The sequence below is a fragment of the Parus major genome, chromosome Z (genome assembly GCF_001522545.3).
Source record: "Parus major isolate Abel chromosome Z, Parus_major1.1, whole genome shotgun sequence".
NCBI classification, from domain to species: domain Eukaryota; kingdom Metazoa; phylum Chordata; class Aves; order Passeriformes; family Paridae; genus Parus; species Parus major.
The window spans coordinates 38,344,985-38,363,688 of NC_031799.1; the positions used below are offsets into that span (position 1 = coordinate 38,344,985).

Consider the following 18,704-nt stretch of genomic DNA (forward strand, 5'->3'; position numbering starts at 1 on the left):
ATTTGGATTAAAATTCAGACCTAAAAGGAAAGCTTTTTTTTTGTTGTTTTTGTTTCTGCAAATTAGTTCCCTAGAATAGATATTATTTAAGTATCAAAAGAGATCACATGCATGTATTATTTCAAAACATGATCTGTGATGAGGAAAAACTGTATGTCAGTTTTCAGACAGCAGGAGGGGAAAAAAAATCACTTTAAGTTTCAAAACAATATCATCCATGACCAACACTTACAAATCATTACTTTTATCTTGAAAATAGATGTCCAAGTATGCCATGAAAGGAGTTAACATATCTATATTTTAACAGTCACATGCTCATTGCTCACCTACATACACTAGTATCTCAAGGGTGAAGGTAGACATGTACACCAAAAAGTGCACATTTTCTTAATGCTTTTTTCAGTAGAACAGTAGCCTGATCTGAGTGGTTTGGCTTAAACATTTACAGGTCAGGAGCAACAGTGGGATTTATAGTACCACCTAAGCAAGGCAGGCACCTACTTCCTTACTCTCTAGCAGAAGCAAGGCACCCAACTTGCTTATTTAATTTCTAATAGTCACATCCTGTAAGCAGAACAGCTGCAAGTACTAGATGTGAAGTGCATTACCTGCTTCTGCACCTCCCAGCATTTACCAAATCATTCCCAAATCATAGAAGTCAAAGGACAAAATTTAGAGTAATGTGTGCATTTTTAAGAAGTGACTAAACTGGCCTACAAAGTGAATTATGTGTGGAGAAGCAAGTGCACCAATACTCAGCTGAGTGCTAAATACACTATGGGGAAAACTGCTTCAGAGAGAGGCAGTCCTGGGGGTGGACTTTTGAGGATGGTTCCCCACCCCTGTGTTAATCACTGAGCTGCATCAAGGTGAATTTGCATGAATTATAAACTGTAACAGGTATCCCAGGGCAATATTAAAAAAAAAAAAAAAAGAAAAAAGAAGAAAAAAAAGGAAAGAAGAAAAAAAAAGGAAAATAAAAGAGAAAAAAAGAAAAAGAGAAAAAAAGAAGATACAGAAAAAATAGGAAAAAGAAAAAAAGGAAAGAAAAAAAATAAAAGTGGAAAAGAAGGTAAAAAGCTGCTTTGCTTACTTCCCTCTGCTCTGAGAATGAGAGCTAACGTGTGCAGGAGAACTGAGGGAAAGGGAGGGAAGAGAAAGGAGAAGTGAGAGGATGTGATATCTAGGGATTGTGTTTAAACTGGCATTGCTAGATTAAACACATGTCACTGCAGCCCCAAGCTATAATTTCACACCACTTCTAAACTGATTTAATGGCTAGCTGCCACCAGGTTCCTTAAAGGAAAAATCCTCTGAGTTAGCTCACTAAACCAGCCTGTTGGGGGTTAACAGCAGGAATATGCAGGCAAAATATGCCCTTCATGGCATCTGTCCTTAAGTGCCAGTCTAATTATTGACTAGGCAGACTGAGCTCTCCCTCTTTATTGTACGAAAACAACCACATCAAAGTCTGAGAAGAATGGCAGTAGTACTCAAACTGAGCACCTTGAGTACTCAAATGCTACCATTTTGCACTTCAGCTTCTTCACAGAAACTTTGCTTCACTTTTGAAAATATAAAAGTACTTTGCAAAGAGCAATCCAAAATCTTCAAATACAAAAGGAGAACAAAAATGAAAAGAAATATAATTTGCATAGGTCAAAGATCTAAAATAATTTAGCATTTTGCTCCAAAACAATTTGAAATTTTTGCATATTCAGTGCTTGTACTGCTACTGAAATGCTTCTGCAGCTTGCAAAAATGTCCAGCAAAAGTAAGAACTCCTATCTTGAGCGAGCAGTGTGTATGTGGCCTTCTGAATTGCTGCTGGCAATGGTTCTGCTCTGGTATTTCTAAACTGTGTTCATTGTTGCTATTTTTAAAACACCTGAAAGAAACTTGAGTTTAATGAGTTTACAGAAGTACCTCACAATAAGAGCAGTGTGTGTCAAATGCCAATAACCTGACAAGCTGTCCATTCCTGTGCACCGCTAACAATTACTCCCTATTATGTAAACAGCAGGCTCCATCATCCTATGGGAGATTTTAGAATGAAGACATTTCCTGTAAGTGTATTTACCCTTTTACTGATTTACCATTCTGGCATCTGACAAATGCTGTATTACTCACCATGTCTGTTTTTACCTGTTTTTTTCAAACACATTCCAAGTTCTATTTAATCAAGAATTAGTGTGCTGGGTTTTTTTAATAAAAATTAAGAGAGAGTTCCTTCCTTAAGGATCTGGTTGCAGGATTGAGATTTTATACATAAAATACACTCAAGCATTGATGATTTGATTTCACTAGTATTCCATAAATGCTTGAGGTTTGGACTGCCAGGAGCAAGGCTTCTCTTTCATTATCTTCATGTTTCCTTTGCTAATTTTAGCTTTTTAGTATTTCAGTTACATATAGTGCACTTGAGCACTTCCTAATTCCTGCAAATTTCTGATAAAAAATCATCCTAAAACTATCAAAGAAGAGCAGACCTTTCTAATCATCTCTCAGAGGAATGACAGAGTAGAGCTCACTGCCTTACAGGCTGCATCTGCTCTGCAATTAGGAGATATGGCTGCAACATGTTAGATATTCTTCAAATACACTTAATTTTGTCAGCCTTATATAACGAAACAGTTAAAATACATAAGCACGGATGTCACTGCAGGCAATTAATTTGAGTAAGCACCCAATGTACAACAAAATGAGCCTACATACTCCTAACTGAGGCATAGGTTACCAGAGCTGTGTTACTGCTTGTACCTCAGCTAGTGAGACTAAAGCTAGCACGAGCATGACTGTCCAAGCTGATTGCAGAGTGTCACAGAAGGGAAAGCACTCTGCTTATTTATAAGAGCCACAGTGTTCTGTGGAAATAGATGTGTAGAAAACGGAGAGGTACCATTTCAAAATCACATTAACATGAATTTAGAGATGGAAAAATAATCTTCCTTTACTCTCAACAAGCCTGATGCTTCTCAGATTCTGCTGCACAGGCCTTCAATAAAGAAATTCCAATAATTCAAGAATTACAGTTGGACTTTTGATCTTAGAGGCTTCTTCCAACCTAAGTAATTCTATGACTTTAAGTGACAACTAAATATTAAACAGGCATTAGTGGCAGGACAAGTTTGCATACTATCAGCAAACATTATTTAACACAAACAGAAATTCCACAGTTCTGTTGTTAAATAGATGCTTTAGATGAGAAACTCAGCAACTGACAGTATAACAAAACCCAGTGTTAGTCTACTTTGAATCATCAGGAATGTAACCAAAGAGTTTTTACTATTTTAAGAGGTGTGTATTTCTAAATTCAGAGTTGGTATATGGAATTTTGTTGTGTTTGACTTAAAAAACTTCAAAATATTTGAAAGACGTAAGAGAAAATGTAAAAGGCAAATCCTGTTGCAATGTCAAGGGAAAAAGCAAAATTCTTTAAGATTTTCTTTTTAGTCTTTCTATCTTTGAAAAAATTCATTCAGTCATCATCCCTATGATATTTTAAATTTAGCTAATGATAGAGTTGGCAATTGGAACAACAGCCTGGACTCTGAAAAAGAAAATGAAAGAACATTAAAGAGATAAAGGAACTTTTTTTAAAACAAAAAACTATGAAAGCATAATTTTCAGTGCTATGTCACAACAGATCCAACACGGTTATCTCACACAAAGTACTTCCACTCTGCTGCTCTTGATCGATACAAGAGACTACATATGTTCATGTACTTTCAGTGCTGGATAAGACACTAAAAGCCTTAAGCATGTATTTAAAATCTTAACTTTGGAAAAGGCTCACATGTAAGTGGTGTCATATTGATAAAAGGATAAACAGTTTTTGTACTGAGATACATGCATAATAAAAAATGAAAGTGTTGACAGTAAAAATATCGTAAGCTTAATGATACTTTCAAGTGTCCTTAGCGTTCTACAAAAACACATTTTCTATTGGGTACATGAAGTTTATAATGACAAGCCAGCACTCCTGGAAAAAGACAACTTAATGGTTTGAAAAAAACAACAAACCGCAATGTAAAACAAAACAAAAACAACCCACATATCAAGGAATACATTAAAAATAATATTTAATTATCAACTCCAACTGACAGTGTAAGCAAAATAATTCTCAATGAAGGAAAAAAAAATAGATATATACACTGTAGCTTAAAGCATCATTTAAGATGTTACATTCTGTAAACAAATTAGATGTACATTCAGCAGGAAGAACAATCAAATGTTAAGAAATTACCCATGACACTGTATCACTTAAATTTAATTCCATGTGTAGTTACTGTAGTTATTTCATTTTAGAATTAACTACTCAAAATAGGTGAGAGAGAAACCCACACCTTTTGCTTGAGGTTAATGCATTATAATTCCACCTCTCCTTTAAAATGTTTTTTAAAAAATCAGAGCAATGAGAAAGAAAAGCAGCTGAGGAAAGGAAATGAACAGCTTTCAAGCGTCTTACAGAGCATTGCTACATTTTATTTAGATCATATAAATTACTTCTCTCAGAGATCAGAAGGATATGGGAATATGCTTCTAATAAACAGAAGAAATGCATTCAGTTCCAGCAAATTGAATTCATACCAGCAAGCCTCACGCACTAGTTGACAAAGAGGAAATGATGAAGCTTACCATGCAGCTTAACAGACCAAAATAAACAACTTTTTAAAAGGACAGCTTTCCTGAACTAGTCTTAGCAGTTAACAAGAATATTTAGACAGTTCTAATTAACAGTTATTCTGACATATGGCTTATGCATGCAATTAATTACAAAATAAAGATTACTTAAGTAATGATTACTTTAAGTATTTTAGGTATGAAATTCCTAGAGTGGATTTGAAACTTTGGTGTTTATGAATGCAACATCACACAACAAAAGATCCATAAACCTTTAAAGAAATCTGGGTTTATATTCTGCTTCTGTCTTTTGCAAAGATGAAAACAAGGGTAGCCTCCAATGCTCTTAATAAGTTTGGCACTGTTTCTGTTAGTAAATAAGTGAACAGATCTCTCAGCCTTTACAGTGGTTCAAGCATTTACCAGTATGTGCATTTTTAAGAATAAAACCTTATACTTTGTATCCAGTCCACAACTATTAATTAACTTCTCGGAACTGCATTATGAGAAGGCCGAACTGACATTTCAAACCTTGACATAACTTTAAAATTGCTGAACAAAAAGGTAAGCCTGTTAGCTTAGTCCTTTTAGATTTCTCTTTACGAAAACAAGTATGACATAGCAGCAAACTAAACATTAGACTATAATTCGAATCAGAACTAAAAACTGGATGATAAACAGCAGCCACTGTGCACAGCCAGATAAAGACAAAATGAAGTGTTGTTAAATATAATAATTTAGTGCACTTTAATAAAATTTACTATGGTAGGTACTGCTGCACATGATTAAATCCCACTGAAAAAAAAAAAAACACAGGTCAAACCCTAGGTGTGCTACTGAATTTAAATGGGTGAACACCTCCTTGAAGGAAAAAATACAGTAATTTAATGGGGTTGTTGATGCCAGGCACACATTACCAGATCCAAGCAACTGCTTCATGAGAATGGCTAGACAGATCTGTTTGCTGGAGATGTGAGCTGGACCAGGCTGCAAGGCAATCCAGGTAGTGACATAACTTTGATAGCAAAAAGTCATAATCTGTCACATTAGGGGTTTTCCAAAACTGACCTTGAAATCATACTACCATCATGTCCTATATAAATGGTTGCTGCTACAGAAACAATACACATGTGGAGTTACTGGAGACTTAGGGTTCTATAGATAAGTACACCATTATGTTTCTTTGTGTAGATCAGGCCTAAAATGCTGAATTTTTGGCTGGAGTATTTAGGATTTTACTTCCTGACAGTACTAAAGCTTTTTAAAAAGAAAAATCTGGTAAGTTCTGGCAGTTTTCATTCTTTCTACGTTGCTATGCCAAAATTTCAAAATAAAATCTTACATACCATTATCTAGGAGACACACTAGTTAATATAAGGAACCATGCTTCTTGACACAGAAATAAAAGGGTGCCTTTTCTGGTGCATTTTCTGCATGTTCGCTTTTTATCTTTTTGCTTGCTCTATCCACAGATATTTCCCGTGCCCTTCACAGAGATGTGCCGGGAGATTTATTTCTTGCTTTTTATGAGAAGTTAATACACTAAAACTCTGAGATTATGACATATGACTTAAAAAGTAATTTCTGTTGTTGTTGCCTTTAGGCAAACTAAACTTAAGGCCATCTTTTAGCTGGGGAACTCAAACCTAAACACAGAATTTTCTGGATATGATCCAACAAGCTTCTTAAAAGAGGCAGACTCGTGCCAAAACAAAGCACAGCTCAGAGCCTGGAGTCACGAAAAGGAGGGACGATACTGAGCAATCCTGCCTGCACAAGCTGCTGGCACTTGAGTGTCAAGAGGAGGTGCGATGTGTGCCCATTACTTTACCCTTTAGCCAGCAAGCAGAGTATTACGGCATCAGGAGAAACAAGTATCTACATCAACCTATACACATATATGCGTGTGCGTGCATGTGGCGTGTATATACATATTCCCCAGATACATGGAGAAATACGCTACTTTTTTCCCACCCCACTACGTGCTGAACGGACAGAAACGTGTTTAACGTTGTTTTTCCGTTTCCTCTCTCTGGCAGGCAGAAAACGCCAGCACGAGGCAATCGGTGCTGGCTACGGCTCGGGCTACCGGGACATCGGCAGGATGAGTTATCCCGCTCGACGAGCGGTGCAGTTCTCAACACACTTCGCAGAGTGACGCGCCAGAGCTCCGGGCTCGGGGACTGACCGGCCCCCCGCCCGGACAGCAGCGGCTCCCGAGCGCGCCCGGGAAGTTTTCCTGCCCACCCGGAGACGGCGCGGCGCCCACCGCCGGCGGGACGGGACGCGACGGGACACCGGGACACCCCCGCCCCCCGCACACCCCCCTCACCCGCGATCCTCAGGCAGGTCTCCAGCCCGACGGGAGGCAGCTGCCGCCGCCGCTCCGCCTCGCCCCCCGCCGCCCGCGACGCCGCGCCCCGCGTCCTCTTCAGCGCGGGCGGCGGCGGGGCTGCGCGGCGCCGCGCCTCGGCCCAGGTCTTTCGCTTCATGGCGCAGGCGGCCGCGGCGCTACGATCCCTTCATCCCGCGGGGACCGGGCGGCCGGAGGGAGGGGAGGGACCCCGCGGCGGCGAGGGCGGTGGCGGCGGCGGCGGCTGACGCGTCCCCGCGGACACCGCCCCCTCCCGCCGCACCTTCGCCCCGCCGCCCGGCGGAGCGCCCGCCGCGCCCCCAACGGCCGCCCCTGATTGGGGCGCGCGGTGTGGCGTCACCGGTGCGGACCGGCGGGGGGGTGACGTCACGGCGGCGGCGGTAACAGGTGGGCTGGGGCTCGCCCCCCACCCCCTCGCGGCTGCTGGGGCGCCGCCTGTCTGGGCTCGCGGCCGGCCCGCGCTGCTGACGTGGCGCCGGCTCCCCCCGGGAGGGGCGAGCGGGGCCCGGGCCGCGGGGGCTCCGCTGCCCGCCGGGCAACCCGAGCCCCCTCTGCCTGCTCCTGGAGCCTCGCAGCCCCCCGGGGGACCCCCCCGACGTGCTCCAAGTGAGGGGCCCAAGGACTTGGTATTTGGTAAGGCAAACTGAAAACAGTCCGGTGCGTACAGGCTGCTGGTCTGAGCGTTAAATGGACTTACCTGAAAAGTTTAAGAAACTAGATTTGAATCTGCCTTTTAGATACGGCGGTATTTTAAAATACACGGTTATTTTAAATAGCCGTAGCACTTAACCAAGCTAGTAGGTAAAACAACTTCTGAAAACCACTCCCTTCCCACCTCCGTCTAATTGGCCATGATGAAAGCCCTTGAGGAAGTATTCTACCATCTGCTGAGTGTGCATTTTTGTGGAGGGAAAAGTACTAGTTGCCATTTTTTTACACTGCATTACTTTTAAAAAAAAATATCCTTTCTAAATCACTCTAGAGACCTAGAATTCTCCTGACACTTCAGAAACAAATTTTCCCAAGATGAATGTGGCCAGCGTTGTTCCAATTCCTTATGAATCTGGGAGTCATTGTGTTGCAGGGATTCAGCAAACTCTCAATCTGTGGCCAGACGCAAAAGGCAGGACCGATGCCCTGATTAGGGCACTTCAGCTCTTCTGCTGAGTCCTGTTCCTCCCTCGTTTTGTTTGTCTGCAGTTTGTGAGTCTTTCCGAAAAGTGATTTTGCTGGGATAACACAGAGGTTGTGGTATGGTTCCTGTCAGTATTGAAATAGTGAGAGTGAGTAACTAACCTAAAGAGCTATAAAACTGCAATTTAATTCCAATCTCTTGTAATAGTCTATAGTTCTTTTAGCCATAGTTAATTTTGTAAAATGTGCTTATTAGGACCAGCTTGAACATTTCCTTTAAAATCAAAAGCACCAAGAACGACTGCAAAATCAAAGAGGAACGAGAATCAGTGTCCTCACTGTGACTATCAGGTGAACGAAGCAGTGGAAGCACTGCTGTTTAAATAACATAAGGCAGAGGGGCAGATGCATTCCAGAGTTCCTGGCATGCTGAAAAATATCCTTGAGCTGGGGGAGTGCTGGAGGGAGGAGGCAGCGCCTTATTTGAAACTGCAGGGGCAGTATTTCATGAAAAGCAGACTTCACTCCCCTGTGAATCTGAGCTGCCTGTCCCAGTCTGTTACACCAAGTTCCAGGAAGCCTCTGGCCAGCCCTGAAATCACAGGGGTTCAGAGTCTGCACGTGACTACCTTTAGCCCTGTGTCGAGTGCTGTTTAATCAAAGCAGGGAACTGACACCAGTATTTTCCCATTAATAATACCCTTCTTCTAAACACGTAATATCAAAATAGGGGAGTAATGAATAAGTTGCTAAGGCATAGTATCTTTAACCGAATGACATTGTTCAGTGTTATTATGTTTCTTAAGCAAGCCTTTTATTTTTCATCAAGGAACAATGCACTTAATTTCACATGTTAATGGTGTAAAGCTTTCCAGGCCTCGCTCTGGGCCTGCCAGTGGCCTTAATGGATGCGGCAACAAACATCTTCACAAAATGCCATTTCACAATTAAACATCTTCACAAAATGCCATTTCACAATTGAATTAAAGCTTAAAAAGAGAGAAAATCTGCAGTTGAGACATGTATATATGGTAGCATTTTACAGTGAAGGGCAAAGATCAGAGACTGCAGAGAAGGATACACTCCTCCATAAATCTTGGACAACCTTTATTTTTTTTCAAATTGCTAAAATGAAGTGTCTCCTGGATGAAAGAGGGCATGTCTACTTTAATGAAAGCAATAGATGTTGAACACAAACATGTGCAGATAAATGGATGATATGAAATATGCCAGAACTGCAAACCAGAACACTGTTACGCTTACTTCAGTTGTCTAAGGCAGAATTAACTAAGAACAATTTATTCAGAGACCTCTTGCTCTGAGAGAAAAAACATACATACAGAAGAAAAACATTCTGCTGTACATCTTCATTGGAATACAAATAATTTGGCCAGCTCCAAAAAATGATAATCTGATCAGATACAAATTTAAGACACACCTCTCTCCGAGCTTACATACCCATGTTTTTGTATCACACAAAAGAATTGCAGGAAATACAGGATGATGTATTTAAAATATTTATTTGAAATTGTGAAATGTATTTCATAACTTCTGCCAGTTCCAGATGCAAAAGTAGGCATAACCTGAAGTCCACATGTTCAAAATTGTGACTTTTCAAGGTGTATTTCAATACAAAACTGTCATATAGTGCTGGAAGCTTTAAAACAGTGCTGAGAAGTCTTGGATTGAAAGCCAGTGTTCTGTGGTCTGCTGAAGGCTAGAATCCCAAATTCTTCCTGAGCATAATCTGATTTCTTACTTTAGTGCACCTCAAACAATGATTTTTAAAATGTATTAGCAAGATTGTTTGATTATCCAGGATTTTTTGCAATCAGTCTCAGTTGTGTTTTAGTTTTTATTGTCTTGTACTCAATGGATATAGCACTTTTGTATCCATCTCTAATGCCAGGTAGCTTATTCTATGCCCCAATTTTCTATGTAAGGTTTCAGATGTCCCACAAAGACACAACAGAACCAATGCTTGTTGGAGTGCACTAGAGAACTGTTCTTGTAGAGCAGAAATTTCAAAAAAAGTATATATTACATGAGTGTCATATGTCAATAATCTGGGGTTTGTTTGAGAAATTCACTGTTTTAACTCCTGCCAGGTGCAAAATTGTATTAATGGGAACATGATCCAGCCTGTTTCTATCGAGGTGCAAAAAATGAACTTCATTGCCTGGAATGAGAATAACATGTAAATTACTGAATAACATATTTATTTATTCAAAGATGTAAGTGAATCGAAGCAGCATTCTGACTACCTACCAGTTATTGTACAAATCTGTACTAGTTCTGTAGACTGCACAATATACTGTATTTTAAAAAATGACAAATGATTTTTTAATTATGTTAAAGAAGCAAGGAACATTGAGACAACCAGTTTAAATCTGCTGTAGCATGATATTTCCTAATAATGTGATGACTATCATGTTGCAATTCCCCTTTCATGCTTTCTACTCCTCTGCTAAAACCACATTAAATGCCTCAAATCAAATGCGAAAGCAGAATGTAGGTAAATATCATAATGTCAAGAAAAGCCTCCAGACTTTGAGGCAGTTGTTCCATCACCACTCCAAGCAATTTCTGCAGGGCTGTGATCAGCTTTATGCCACCTCTGTGGGAGATGGGACTACACAATGACACTCTGCAGATTTCTTGACAGAAATCATCACACAGTTCAACATAAGACTGTCTCCTTGGGACTCACAGGGACAGCAGGCGAAATGGCGACAAACAGCTGAAGGAGACAGTTGTAACTTTCACACAAAACAAAGCAGCTCACCTGGGCCTATAATCAGAGCTCCTCCCTGCTGAGCAGGGTCTCCTTGAAAATCAAAAGCTGGGCCAGTCATTGCTCTCCATACACTCCTAATGCTTCCCAGAAATATGTTTGATTTGACATGAGGGCTCCGAACTAAACAAAACCACAAAACACTTGTAATCTAGAAATATGAAAGTAGGTACAAACAACAATGAACAGCTGCTATGAATAGTTTAGAGATTCCTGATTACCAGTGTTTTCACAAAATATAGCCTACAAGAGACAGTCTGGTGGGTAACTCACTCTTTACATTGTGATGATATGATTTTAACCAGAGCATATTTGTTTTGTTTGTGAAAGTCTAAAGGTGAGAAAATGATTCTTACCTGATACTTTATTGCCTTCACCTCTTTTCATGCCAAGTATTTTATAAATTTCCCTTTGTGGATCTACATACATTTCATGTGTATACCCAGTTAAACTGCAAAAGGGCTTCAAAATACAGCAGAGACAGAAAAAGAAAATAATATTTGTAAGGTTAATGCAGTAGCTAGTTAGGGTCTACTGACAACAGAAAAATACTGACATCCTGCCAGTTCCACACTCCCCCTCTTATTTGAAAACTGTGTATTTGTTAGTTACCTTAAAGTGGAAAATTTTTTAGTCTCAAAGCTTCTATTAAAACAAAGTTTTCAGTAAAATCAAGAAAAAATGTTTCCTTAGCAACCCCTGGTGTTTTTAATCTGCAAGTTTTAATTATTTGCTTTATCATGTATTACAATTAGAATTGCCTCATGAATATTATCCTTTTTCACTGCTGTTGCAGAGGACCACCTTTTCATGCAAACCAAATCCTCAACACAGACCATTAAAACATAATAGAAGATACATTGTATTTAATGACTAATTTATTTACCTTGATGTGATGATATGATGACTGTCCAATAACTATAAGCCTCACATTCGATTCCTAGAACAGAACATGGGTATTGAAGCTGTAAAGAGGAACTGGGTGTTCCTATATGACTTCAAAGCATTAACAGAATCTGGTGTCCCAAGTTAGTAACTGCAGAGCACTGACTTAAAATTATTTGAAGTTAACATAACTTACGTGTTTGGAGACTGCACTTTTGTATATCACCTGCAGTTAGCTGCTACATTAATTTATTAAGTAAAAAATTATTTTTAAAGATAACTTTTAAATTACAGTTGTGTAAACTTGGAGTTTTCTATAGCATTGGTAGGATTGTCTTTTCAATTGATTGCAACATGCTACAATTTTGGAAACTCAGAATTTCCACTCAGTTACACCTACATCTAAAGAAGCAGCACACAAATGATGGTGCCCAAACATCTGTGATGTACACAGACGGACCCACTGATAGATAAAATAGTGTGATTACACACACTGCTGTCTTTTGTAGGTGCAGCCTTAGACCTGAGTCTAAAACAGAGCCCAAAACTTAAGTTCATTTAGATATCAGCAAAAGCAGTTAATAAATATAAGGTTGTTTTATTATATATTTGTCTTTCCTATATAAAATCATTTCCCATATAAAACGGTTTTGCTTGTTATGCAAAGAAGCCCTCCTAAAACCAGAATATTTCAACTAAGAGAAGACATTTTTGACTTTCTACATACATTTATTTAAGGAGTCAAATTAGAAGAATGTCCTTTTGAGTAACACTGATCAAACAGTTTAGAAATGTCTGTCCTGAGAAGGGAAGCTGACAAAGAAATAGCCCCTTTTTGTACTCTCAAATTCCTAGTCCATCTCAGATGGACTTAGGTGGAATTGCTGTCAGCAATGACCTGAATCTCTGTCACTGGCTGTGCTGCTATTGGGAGTAAAGTATGACAGAATTTCAATTAGAAGTCTAGAAGAGACAGATTGACCTTCCACATTTAGCAGGAGATCATCGTCTTTTCTGGTGTCTCCTACCACCCAAAAAATACGTGTCAATAGCAACTCCCTGCCCACTCTACTTCTCTTTTCTGTCACTGTCATTCCTATTTGTGCAGCTGCCCTGGAGAGCAGGACACACTACTAATGCAGCTTACAAATCACCATAGAAAAAGATACTATTTTTAATCCAGATCAATTTTCTGATCTTGTTCCATGCACAACCATCAGTCAGCCCTACTAGCATAATGGAAAGGGCAGTAGTTAGTCAGAAGACAGCTGTCCAGGCCACTACTAATACTGAAAGAAATGCCTGTCAGATGTTGTCTAACTGTTCTGAACACAGCAGTAAAAAGAGCACCAAGCTAATAGGGCAGGGAGAAATAATGCTGTTGCAACGGAGCGTGTAGTGCCATAAATCCTTTCCTGTGTCTCCTAGGCAGATTCATTATTGCTATTGTAGCAAACAATGAAAGCGCTTCTTCTGAGCATTTTTTTTTCTTTTTTTATTCCTAGAAGCCTTATGTAAGCCTGTAGCTGGACATAACAGATCTGCTTGATTGCAGCCACAAACACATTTAGGGCAGAGTACTTACTTGTAAAAATGCCTTGGGGACTTTTGCCAGATCTTCTACGTACTCCTTACAGGTGTAACACAAAAAATTCTGCAACACACCCAACTGAATGTGTCAGAAACAGATATAATTGCAGACCTATGAAGCAGCAGAATTCAGGCATACACTACTTTGGAGGTGATCAGGAGCAAGGAATAGGAAAGATTCCAGCCCCCAAATTTGGATTAGGATACTGGTTTAATACAAGCCTGAACAAGGACGCTGGGCCTGCAGCCTTGCAAATATTTTTATCTCTAGATATTTTAGGAATGTGATAGCTGGCTCGGCAGCAGGGAAATCAAGGAACACGATACTTGTTTCCCTGAACACGCGCCTGAAGTATTTCGTTTCTGGTAAATAGTGTTTCACTTTACCAAGGAACAGGGGGTCTCAGGAGCAGTATTTCTCCCCTTTGTGTTTTCTTCCCCTCCGCTCCAGGCCAGCCCCCGCACCCCCGCCCTCCCACAGCCCCGCCGGGAGCCGGGCTGGGCCCCGCGACGGCCCCTCCTCACCCGCACGAACAGCACGATGGCTTTCCGCTCCGCGTACAGGGCCTGGAAGGGGACACCCCTCCCGTCCGCGTCCAGCACCAAGCAGCGGGCGGCCTCCCGCAGCTGCTCCTGCTCCGGCCGCCGCCCGCAGCCCCGCGCCCGCCCGACCTGCTGCGTGACCGGGGCCGCCGGCGCCCCGGCCATGGGAGCGCGGAAAGGAAAGGCGGGGCTGGAGCGGAAAGGAGCGGGGCGTTGTGCGACGGCGAGGAAGAGACGGGGCCGGGATGGAGCGGAGCGGCTAGTTCCCGTCCGTGGGAGCGACCTCGGGCAGCCGCGCCGTGGCCCTGGAGGAGCCAGGGGGCTCGGGTGGAGAGAGCGAGCAGCCGAAACCGCTGCGCGTCCGTCCGCCAGAGTCGGGGTGCAGCTTGTGCCCGGGAAACATAGGAGAGTCACCCGGAGCTTCCCAGGAATGGTGTGCAGGCAGGAGCAGTGACATGGGCATACGGCCTCGAGGTCGGCGTTCTTTTTGTGGGAGGCCGTAGCCTTGCAGAGGGCCCTAAGGAGATAGAAAACTCCTCGAGGAGCTATCGAACTGCTGTATCAGACAAAAACCACACCAAACCCGGTGTCCCTACTCTTGCAAAAGCAGAACTTCACAGATTGTCTTGAAAATCAATAGCAGAAGATGCTCTAGTGCATGCAGAAATGAGTGTACATTTCTTAAAATAAGAACATTAGGTCGTTGAAGAGTGTTGTAGTCCTGTAGATTGTTGTGTCAGCTGAAAGCTTATGAGGATGATGGTACTTTTATTTTCTTAGTGGGCAGAGGAAAAAAAAATATCAGAGAGAATAGGACTTGGGGGGGTGTCTCCAGAAGATACTCTGTTTTGTGAAAATCTCTGATTGAATTAATTCCAAAGTTTCTATTGGCAGACTGTCCCAGGCTCTATATGTTAGTGTGAATCAAACTTACATCCCCAGCACTTTGAGTTAAGCCACTGCTTTTATATTACCAGGAGTAAGCACATAGAACAGGTTCAGTATTGCAGTCAGGTATGTCTTCATAAGGACTTTGATTTAAAAGCTGATGAATTCTAATTAGTAAAGGTTAGTAAAGAACTTTAGAAAATTGTGAAACTTATAATTCTCCTGGATGCAGTTGGAGCCAATGATTTTAATGATCCTTGTTCAGTGACCAGTGTGCTGTTCAAGACACTGCTCCCACTGGCAGTTCCTAAACCAAACTCTGTGCTGTGTAGCAGCGCCCTGCAGCTCCCTCAGCAGGACTGATGGGAATGTGCTGCCTACCCTTGACTACTGCAAAGCAGAGAACTGACAGCTTTTGACAGGCTTTGGTCTTCATCTTGAAGCTGAAGGCCATAACCTCGTTGTGTTATGCCTGGAGTAAAACCGGGAAGCATTGGGCACCGGAATCAGGGGCACGTCTCAGGATTCCATCATCAGTAGAGCTTAAACCAGGGCCTTTCCCACTGAAGCTGGAAATCAGAAGAGGCAGTCATATCACTGTAGGGGATCTGCTGCCACAGCCTCTGACTGGGGAGCACACATCGGGATGAAACTGCTGATGAGAAGAATTGGGCATTGTGGTGTCACAAACTCAGAGGACACTACTCCAGGTCAGTCTGCACATAGCTGACCTTGTGCATCTAGAGAGCTTGTTCTTTCTTGATTTGAAATGAAATCTGAGGAGCCCAAGAGAAGCACTATGCCTGTCTGGGAGAGGTGGTAATCATTCCTACTTAGCCAATGAAGATTGTCTGCAGGCTGTGCTTCATTTATGTAATTTGGCCTCCTTAAACTAGCTGCAGATGCACATCCTTAACAACTGGTTTCAGAAGTATACAAGTGAGGAACAGCAACTTTCTTCTGGGAATATTTGCCAAAGCATTCTCTAAAGCCCCTCAAGCAGCATGTTTCTGACTTTTGCGAGAGAATCTTTAATCTTTTGAGAATACAAATACAAATTGCTGTCACCCCCACTTTTATAGAGAAAGAATAGAAGTGAAGGCACTTGTACTCTGACATGATATCTGAAAGAGGAAACACTCAAAGTTAGCAGTCACGTTTTGAAAGCTGAAGCTTAAAGTATTTCATTAATACATGCTTAATAAAAGTGGAGACATAAGTTTCACTTGGGAAGAAAGAATCCATATCTGCTGATACTCTGGACAGTACTAACTGTCAAAATGTGCAGTCTGCTAAAACCACATAATTCTTCAATGCGTGCTGTGAATAGGGAAATTTACTTTTCTTTCCCTTTCCCTCTTTTCTATATAGCTCACAAATACAGAAATGTGGATAACTTAAAAAACCACATTTGTCAGAGTGATGTATTTTTCATTGTCCTAAGGAGAGACAATCAGTGCATTTACATTATTAATTTTGATTCAGGATGCAAGTCACACTCTTCACTGAAGTGCAATTTACAGTTGTAGAGAGAAACTTAGCTAATATTTAATTAATCAAGGGTTGGGTTACTTTGTACTGTGGATAAGAAATTCAAATTCCTACCATTTCAAGAGGGAAAACAATAATTACACAAAGATGGTGGGTAATTTATTTGTTCTGTATTGACTAGTGAAACAAAATACCAGCTGTAATTATGCAACCTTAATTCCTTTATATACCGCAGCTGAATAAAATATTTGACCAGAGGTGTGGCCTGTATCAATACCATAAATGCACTGCCTAAAGTATATGGTGTTTATTTGTAAGGCAATATGTTATTATCAATTTACCACATAATGTACTGTTTATTTAACACAAGGCTATTTGTTCTTGTTAATCTAATGTTGTTTAGCTAGAGATAACAAGGTTATTACTTTTCAGCAAAAATAAATTAGTGTTTACAGTTCTAGGGAAAGACATCATGCTAAATACCAGCTAAGAATTGGTTGGCTTTAAACTGCTGTTGTAATTACAAAGGAGTGAAAATGTGTACTGTCCTGTAGATAAGACAGATTCTTCTCTGTGTGGTGAGAGAACTATCCCAGAGAAGTTGTGGACTCCCTGTCGCTGACAGTGCTCAAGACCAGACTGAATGGAGCTTGGACCAGCCTGGTGTAGGGGAAGGTTCCCTACCCATGGCAGGGGGGAGAACTGGATGATCTTTAAAGTGCCTTCCAACTCAAACTCTTTTATGATCCTATGATAACAGTCTTTTTTCTTTATGTCTGCCTTTCATTGTTCCCTTAGTGTCACGATATCCTGGGGGAATGCTTGAATAGCATCATGGAGTGATTCTTCTGGCTAGCAGGGACAGTAATTTGCACCTTAAAAGTAATTTTGCAAGTGGTGGGTTCATCTCCACTTTTGCTTTCTGCTGTGTGTTCTCATCCCGATGTTATTTCTCATTAGTTTTGCTTCCTGTGTTGTGTTTTGTGGTTGTTTTTTTTGTTTGTTTGTTGGTTTTATGTGTGGTCTTTTGTTTGGTTTGGTTAGTATTTCTCTGTTTTTGTTGGTTGAGGGGAAGTTGTTTGTTTGTTTATTTCCCTGAAGGGGGAATTAATGTTTCAAAGCTTGCCTAAGTTTTGCTTTTTGGCTCCCTTTAAAAGTTCAAGATTATTTACCAGACTAAAGGGTATGTCAGGCTGCATGTCAGGCTGCAGTATCAGAATATCAGTGTGTGTTTTGTATTGACTAACTGTTGTTTCACAACACAGATAATAGAAACGTAATTTAAAATTGACTCAAATATTTCAGGGATTATAATGACATATGGAGAGAAAATATTTAACGGACAAACTTTACTACACAACAAAATAGCATGAAGTGAAATGTGCACATTTTATTTAATATAGCCTCAAGGCAAAAAGAGAACTTTAAATGCATTTTGTAACAACTCACTGAATTTGATCTATTTCTGTTTTGCAGGTACCTATTATCTGTGCTGCAAATGAGAAACAGGGATGACCATCTATGTGTCAAGAACAGTAAATTACATGTGAAGATACTGTTTATTTACTCTAAGTGCCACTGGTTTGAATCCTTTTTAAAAGAACTAAGAGGTAGCACAATACTACATAAATGGATGAGACATGGTCAAAAAGTGAATAAAAGATGTGCTACAATCCAGACATGCCAAACAGAATTGTCTTATATCTTGTTAGCAATAAGGCTCTTAGAAAGTAAGCTAATTATCATTAGTGTAAACCAGGTGAGAGGATTAAAGATAAAGAATGTGAAAAAAAGCAGACATGATATCATGAAGTGTTTAGGGAAAATTAAGCCTTATGTAAGACTGGTATCCTGAAGGGAAAATAAAAACTTTTTTGAAAATTTTACATATTGCTCCTTTTTTAACTTCTCCCCTTCTCCCTGCCTTCCCTGCCTGCCCTCCCCTCACTCCCAGTTTTGCTTATATGTGAAAGCATGTACTATTTCCATTTTCTATGTTCATGGAGAGTTGGATGTATAGCTAGCAGTAGATTCAGTTCAAATGGCTCTTTTATTTATGACAACATTGGTATTTAGCTACAGTTAGGAATTCCCTTCCTGAGACCAGTGGATGGTATAATATTTTCGCTGGAGGCTAATAGCTTGTGCTAATTATAGCACACACTTGAAACAGATCTCATTTATTTCTTGGTATATAATTAAGAGTAGCATCACTTTAGCATCAGACATATCTCTTGAGCCTCTTTACTAGAGGGATCAATTAGAAACCCAGGCCAGTTCTCATAAAGAGAAAATAAAAAATAAAATTAAATAAATTATAAAAATTATGAAATTAAATAAAAAATAAATTTTATTTTTTCACAAGCTTGTCTGACTGCTTGT

General features: G+C 40.5%; 2 protein-coding genes and 1 long non-coding RNA gene across 12 annotated transcripts in view; 1 reads left to right on the forward strand and 2 right to left on the reverse strand.

The window, feature by feature from the left end:
• Positions 1 to 7,214, reverse strand: part of CDC14B (cell division cycle 14B) — a 52,157-nt gene extending 44,943 nt beyond the window's left edge. For 3 of the 9 annotated variants that reach the window (XM_019005237.2, XM_033520667.1, XM_033520666.1), the window contains exon 1: positions 6,956 to 7,214. In XM_019005237.2, coding sequence (XP_018860782.1) covers positions 6,956 to 7,115 — 160 coding nt within the window. In that variant the 5' untranslated portion in view covers positions 7,116 to 7,214. The remainder of the gene's footprint in view (positions 1 to 6,955) is intronic. The other 6 variants (XM_019005236.2, XM_015652774.3, XR_001525405.3 and 3 more) reach the window with 5 other exon arrangements.
• Positions 7,215 to 7,442: 228 nt separating this feature from the next.
• LOC109022377 lies at positions 7,443 to 18,208 on the forward strand. 2 transcript variants are annotated; one of them, XR_004500553.1, is made up of 2 exons: positions 7,443 to 7,630; positions 17,799 to 18,208. It is a non-coding gene; the product is annotated as an uncharacterized LOC109022377 (long non-coding RNA). The 2 variants fall into 2 exon arrangements; XR_002001254.2 differs by lacking the exon at positions 7,443 to 7,630 and adding an exon at positions 14,502 to 17,219.
• On the reverse strand, positions 9,633 to 14,421 carry PRXL2C (peroxiredoxin like 2C). Its single transcript, XM_015615511.3, is given in 7 exon segments — positions 9,633 to 10,310; positions 10,917 to 11,048; positions 11,282 to 11,387; positions 11,812 to 11,865; positions 13,396 to 13,464; positions 13,926 to 14,177; positions 14,179 to 14,421. Coding segments are annotated over 7 exon segments (969 nt in total). The 5' UTR covers positions 14,407 to 14,421; the 3' UTR covers positions 9,633 to 10,182.
• Positions 18,209 to 18,704: the final 496 nt, after the last annotated feature.